The sequence below is a fragment of the Cebus imitator genome, unplaced genomic scaffold, assembly GCF_001604975.1.
Source record: "Cebus imitator isolate Cc_AM_T3 unplaced genomic scaffold, Cebus_imitator-1.0 Scaffold576, whole genome shotgun sequence".
Lineage (NCBI taxonomy): Eukaryota > Metazoa > Chordata > Mammalia > Primates > Cebidae > Cebus > Cebus imitator.
The window spans coordinates 525583-532727 of NW_016107891.1; the positions used below are offsets into that span (position 1 = coordinate 525583).

General features: G+C 37.3%; 1 protein-coding gene across 3 annotated transcripts in view; it reads right to left on the minus strand.

Moving 5' to 3' along the window:
• Positions 1-7145, minus strand: part of TMLHE (trimethyllysine hydroxylase, epsilon) — a 164087-nt gene that overhangs the window by 31032 nt on the left and 125910 nt on the right. For all 3 annotated transcript variants that reach the window (XM_037734140.1, XM_017516222.2, XM_017516223.2), the window contains one exon: positions 1462-1638. In XM_037734140.1, coding sequence (XP_037590068.1) covers positions 1462-1638 — 177 coding nt within the window. The remainder of the gene's footprint in view (positions 1-1461; positions 1639-7145) is intronic.

Here is a 7145-nt window from a genome sequence, read left to right on the forward strand (position 1 = left end):
GGTGTTGAACAATGAGAACACATGGACACAGGGAGGGGAGCACTACACACTGGGGTCAGTTGGGGGGAAATAGGGGAGGGACAGTGTGGGGTGGGGAGTTGGGTAGAGATAGCAAGGGGAGAGATGCCAGGTGTAGGTGATGGGGAGGAAGACAGCAAATCACACTGCCACGTGTGTACCTATGCAACAATCTTGCATGCTCTTCACATGTACCCCAAAACCTAAAATGCAATAATATAAATTGGAAAAATAAATAAATACAAATTAATAAAAATATAATAAAAAATATAGTACATTGCAGCAATGTTTGTAGCAGACAGCATGAACAAGCTGTAATTGCTTGCCGCAATAAAGAGGATGCATGTCGTAAAGAAGAGAAGGATATGCCACCCCAATAAAAGAAAAGAAAGAAAAGAAAAGAAAAGACTATTCTTCCTCCATTGAATGGCTTTTGCAATTTTGCGAAAGATCAGTTGCCTATATTTCTGTGGATCTATTTCTGGGCTTTCTATTCTGTTCCATTGATCTATGTATCTGTCCCTCCACCAATACCACACTGTTTTGATTACTGCAGTTTTAACATCAGGAAGTGATTTCTTCCCATTTAATTCTTCACTTTCATAATTGTGCTGGCTCTCCTAGGGCCTGTGTATTTCATTTAAATTTTAGAACAAGCTTGTTTATAAAAAAAATCTTGCTTTTATTTTGACAGGAATTGCATTAAAACTACAGATCAGTTTGGAGAAAACTGACATCATTATTATGTTGAGTCTTCCAATCCATGAATATGATTTGCTTCTCCAAGTATTTGTCTTCTTTGGTTTCTTTCATCAGCATTTAATAATTTTTATAATATAGATCCTATACATATTTTGTTAGATTATAGCTAAATATTAAAATTTCTTTGAAGCAATTGAAATGGTCATTTTTCATTTCAGTTTCCACATAGAAATACAATTGATATTTGTGTGTTGATCTTGTGTCCTGTGACCTTACTGAACTCATTTATTAGTTCTCATAGCTTTATTGTAGGCTACTTGAGGTAGTCTATGTTAGGCTGTCATATATCTGCAAATAAGGAGTTTTATTTTTTCCTTTCTAATATGTATGTATTTTATTAATTTTTCTGGACTTACTGTAATAGAATTTTCAGTACTATGATAAACAACAGTGGTGAGAGTGGATGTTAAATCACAGTGGTAAGAGTGGACATCCTTGCCATGTTCCCTGTCTTAGAGGGAAAGCGTTCAGTCTCACCATTAAGAATAATGTTAGCTGTGGATTGTAAAAACTTTATTTGAAGAAAAAAATAAAATGTTTCAAAAAATCCTTCCAAAACAAGAAAAAAAGAAAAGTAACTAAGAGAATAACCTATTTTTGAAAGGAACAAACCATTTTCCACAAAATAATTGTTCTTTATAAGAGTACCCCCAAAGAAGACCAAGTCTCCTGCCCACTCACAAGTAAAAAAGAGTGTGGTCTCATCCAGATGTATAGTCTTTGGCTTGATACATAAATCCACACTGGCTGTGTCCAGGCTGCGCTGATGAGTCTTAGAGTTGTAGCATGATGCTGAGCGGCAGTGGTCTCGAAGCCAGACATAATCAAAGCGCATCACGGTGTTAGCATATTTCAGCTCTGGGGAAAAGATCACGAAAATCAGAACTATTTATTGAAATAACTTTTAAAAAATCAGCATTCAGAAAACTTCCTTCTAAAAGTCTTCTACCAAGAAATAAGCAAGAGCAATAAGGGTTGAGGGGAGGGATTTGTCCCTTATCAGATATTAAAATATACTGTAGAACTTCTATAATTAAAATGATGTAATGTTGTACTTTAATAGGAAGATAAAACAATGGAAGAATATAAAAAACCCAGAAACATACCCAAATTGATATGAAAATCTGATATGCAATAAAGTGACAGTAAAAGTCACTGGGCAAAAGATGAATTTCTAAATAAATGGTGTTGGGACAACTAGATAGAACTTAGGAAAAGTTAAATTTGTGTCTATATGTCATGTTGCCACTAGGTCACCAAAATAAACTCAAAATATATAAAAGTACTAAATTTCGAGTATGAAACAATTCAAGTATCAAAAGAAGGAAGCATAGGTGGGTAGAGAATATATAGGAGGTGATATGGTTTGGCTCTATGCCCCCACCCAAATCTCATTTTTAATTGTAATCCCCAATGTTGGGGGAGGGACTTGGTGGGAGGTGATTAGATCATGGGAGCGAACTTCCCCCTTGCTGTTCTCCTGAAAGTGACTGAGCTCTCATGAGATTTGGTTGTTTAAAAGAGTGTAGCACTTCCCCCTTCACTTTCTCCTGCTTTGCCATAGTAAGATGTGCTTGCTTCCACTCACCTTACACCATGATTGTAAGTTTCCTGAGGCCTCCCAGCCATGCTTCCTGTACAGCCTACAGAACTGAGTCAATTAAACTTCTTTTCTTCATAAAGAACCCAGTCTCAGGTAGCTCTTTATAGCCATGTGAGAATGAACTACTACAGAAAATTGTTACCAGAGAAGTGGGGCATTGCTGTAAAGTTCCCTGAAAATGTAGAAGTGACTTTGGGACTGGATAGCAGGCAGAGATTGAAACAGTTTGGAGGGCTCAGAAGAAGACAGAAAGGCAAGGGAATGTTTGGAACTTCATAGAGACTTGTTGAATAGTTTTGACCAAAATGCTGATAGTGATGCAAACAGTGAAGTCTATGCTGAGGTGGTCTCAGATGGAGCTGAGGAACTTATTGGGAACTGGAGTAAAGGTCATTCTTGCTATGCTTTATCAGAGACTGGCAGCATTGTGTCCCTGCTCTAGGGATTTGTGGAACTTTTGACTTGAGAGAGCTGATTTAGAGCATCTGGCAGAAGAAATGTCTAAGCAGCAAAGTGTTCAAGAAGTGGCCTGGCTGCTTCTAATAGTGTATGCTCATATGCATTTGCAGAGATGGTTTGAAATTGGAACCTATATTTAAAAGGGAAACAGGTATAAAAGGTTGCAAAATTTGCAGTGAGACCATGTGGTGGAAAAAAAAGCACATTTTCTTTTTTTTTTTCTGGGGAGGAATTCAAGGCTACAGAAATTTCCATAAGCAAAGAGAATCCAAATGATAATAACCAAGACAATGGGGAAAATGTCTCCAGGGCATGTCAAAGACCTTTGCAGCAGCCCCTCCCATCACAGGCCCTGAGGCCTAGAGGGAAAAAAAAGTTTTGTGGGCCAGGCCCAGGGCCCCACTGCTCTGTGCAGCCTTGGGACATGGCTCCCATGTCCCATATCTGTGTGTCTCAGCTGTTCCAGCTCTAGCCATGGTTAAAAGGGACTAAGGAACAGCTTGGGCCATTCTTCAGAGGATACAAGCCCCAAGCCTTGGTGGCTTCCATGCGTTGCTGGGCCTATGGGTGTCCAGAAGGCAAGAGTTGAGGTTTGGGAGCCTCCACCTAGATTTCAGAGGGTGGATGGAAATGCCTGGATGTCCAGACAGAAGTCTGCTGGGGCAGAGCCCTTATGGAGAACCTCTACTAGGACAGTGTGGAGGGGAAATGTGGAGTTGGAGGCCCTACACAGAGCCTCCACTGGTGCACTGCCTAGTGGAACTATGATAAGAGGGCTACAATCCTTAAGACCCCAGAATGGTAGATCCACCAATAACTTGCACCGTGCACTTGGAAAAGCCACAGCCACTCAATGCCAGACTGTGAAAGCACCCTTGGAGACTGTACCCTGCAAAGTCACAGGGGTAGAGCTGCCCAAGGCCATGGGAGCCCACCCCTTGCATCAACAAGCCCTCAATGTGAGACATGGAGTCAAAGGAGATTATCTTGGAGCTTTAAAATTTACTGACTGCCCTGTTGGGTCTTGAACTTGCATGGGACCCTGTGCTCCCTTGGCTTTGTCCAGTTTCATTCATTTGGAATGGGAGCATTTACCCAATGCCTGTGTCCCCATTGTATCTTGGAAGAAACAAACTTGTTTTTGATTTACAGGCTCATAGGTGGAAGAGACTTGCCTTGACTCAGATGAGACTTTGGACTTGAACTTTTGAGTTAGTGCTGGAATTAGTTAAGACTTTAGGGGACTGTTGGAAGGCATGATTGGTTTTGAAATTTGAAAAGGACATAAGATTTGGGAGGGGCTGTGTGGAATGTTGGAATTATATGGTTTGGCTCTGTGTCTCCACCCCAATCTCATGTTTAATTGTAATCCCCAATGTTGGGGGAGGGACCTGGTGGGAGGTGATTGGATCACGGGGGCAAATTCTCCCCTTGTTGCTCTCATGATAGTGAGTTCTCACAAGATCTGGTTGTTTAAAAGTGTATAGCACTTCCCCATTTGCCGTTTCTCTCTCCTGCTCCACAATGGAAAGATATGCTTGCTTCCCCTTTACCTTCTACCAAGAGTGTAAGTTTCCTGAGGCCTCCTAGCCATGCTTCTTGTACAGCCTATGGAACTATGTCAATTAAACTTCTTTTATTCATAAATTAACCAGTTCTGGCAGTTATTTATGGCAATGTGAGAACAGACTAATACAGGAGGCCCCTTGTACTATTTTAGCAACTAACCTCCTGTTAATTTGAAGTTATTGCAAAATAAAAAATTACAAAAAACAAAGACTTTCCATACATCTGGTTATTCAATTAGAAGAGGTAAATAAAGTATGATATCCAATTTACAAGGGAAAAGAAAAAAAAAGTTACGTCTTCATATAATTCAAAAAATAAATTTCTGATTGATTAAAGTATAAAAAATTTAAAGTATAAAACATTATATGTTGACAACATTGAGATAGGAAAGTCTGTTTTAATATGATACAAAAAGCATAGAGATAAATTTGTCTATATGAAAATAAACACCTTCTATTCTGCAAACAATGTACAAAAAAAGTTAAAAGACAAGTAACAAGGAAAATGTTTTTAACATAAAAGGATTAATTTCCAGCATATAGAATAAACTTCTGTGATCATTAAAGATAAAAACCCAACAGAAAAATAGGTAAAGGATATCAAAAAGGAAAGTCACTAGAAGTGACTGGTAAACATACGAACTGCCCCTAGCCTTAATAATAATCAAATAAATGGATATTTAAACCAAAATGTGATACCATTTTATATCCATAATAGCAACAAAAGTTTTAAAGGCTGATTAAAATGTTTTTTAAAGGATGTGAGGAAATGTATACTTGTAAACATTGGTAGTAGGAGTATAAATTGTTAAATTTATACTAGATGACAATCAGCAAGTTTCTATGAAAATAATTTAAAATGTGCATATTTGACCCAGAAATTTGCCTCTCAGTATTTATCTTTTTTTCTCTTGGACTTTATTTATTTTATCTTTTAATAAGTATTTTTTATTTCAATAGCTTTTGGGGCTCAAGTGGTTTTTGGTTACATGGATGAATTGCATAGTGGTGAAGTCAGGGATTTCAGTGCTCCCATCATCCAAGTAGTGTACACAAAACCTAATATGTAGTTTTTTATCCCTAACCCCCCCCCTCTTCTGAGTCTCCAATGTCCATTATACCACTCTGTATGCCTTTGCATAACATAGCTTAGTTCCCACTTATAACTGAGAACATACAGTATTTGGTTTTCCATTCCTGAATTACTCCATTTAGAATAATGTCCTCTGGCTCCATCCAAGTTGCTGCAAAAGACATTATTTCATTCTGTTTATGGCTGAGTAGTATTCCATGGTGTGTGTGTGTGTGTGTGTGTGTGTGTATACATATATATACACATAAATATATATACACACATATATATGTGTGTATTTATATATATATTTTTCTTTATCCACTTATTGGTTGATGGGCACTGAGGTTAGTTCCATATCCTTGCCATTGTAAATTGTGCTGTGATAAACATACACATACAGGTGTCTTTTTGATATAATGACTTCTTTTCCTTTGGGCAAATAGTAGGTCATCTCTCAGTATTTATCTTATAGAAAGTGTCACACATGTGGAGCTGCATGTAAGGATATTTATAATAGCGATGTTTATAATAGTAAAAATAATTAGAAAAAAGACTAAATGTCTATCAGTGGGGGAAGCGGAAGAATATCTAAATGAACTGTGGTTTATCCACATTGTAAGATATTAAGCAATAGTTTTTAAAAATTGCTATACATGTAACTCTCATGTTCACTTTCATTGTTATTATCATTCTCAAGGACAACTAACTAAAGCTCAGAGATGCTAAGTAACTTTGTAAGAACATAATCATTAGGTGGTACACCTAGGACATGAACCCAAGTCATGCAGCCCCACAGACTAGTACACTAGTGTGTCTCAAAGTATAGCCTTGGGAGTCTGGAGCTGAAACTTCTAGAAAAACACAGTGAGGAGCTTGACAAATTTCCTCCCCCAAAAGCATTGATAAAAGTGGCCAAAACAAAAAAAGCAGCACTTCAGGACTCTAGAAATTGTTCAAAGGTATACAGCAAATTGAGAAGTATATATTCTATTTTTAATTTCTTTAGTAATCTTGATACTGTTTCTCATAATTGCTACACCAATCTACATTCTCACCAACAGGGTACAAGAGTTCCTTTTTCTCCACACCCTTGCCAACGTTTGTTACCTCTTGCTTTTTTGATAATAGATATTCTAATGGGTGTCAGGTGGTATATCAGAGTAGCTTTGATTTGCATTTATCTTATGATTAGTGATGTTGAACATCTTTTCATATATGTGTTGGTCATTTGAATGTCTTCTTTGGGGAAATGTCTATCCATTGATCATTTTTAAATTGGGTTATGTGTTTTATTGCTATTGAGTTGTATGAGTTCTTTATAAATTTTAAGTATTAACCTCTTATTACAAGTACAATTAGCAAATATTTTTTCCTAATCCACAGGATAGCTTTTCATTTTGTTGATTGTTTACTTTGATGTGCGTAAGCTAGTTAGTTTGATATTGTCCCATTTATTTATATTGGTTTTTGTAGCCTAAGCAGTTGGTGTGATATCCAAAAAAATTATTGCCAAGGCCAATGTTTTGTTTTGATTTTTTTTTCATTTATTTATTTTATTGCATTTTAGGTTTTGGGGTACATGTGAAGAACATGCAAGATTGTTGCAGAGGTACACACGTGGCAGTGTGATTTGCTGCCTTCCTCCCTATCACCTACATCT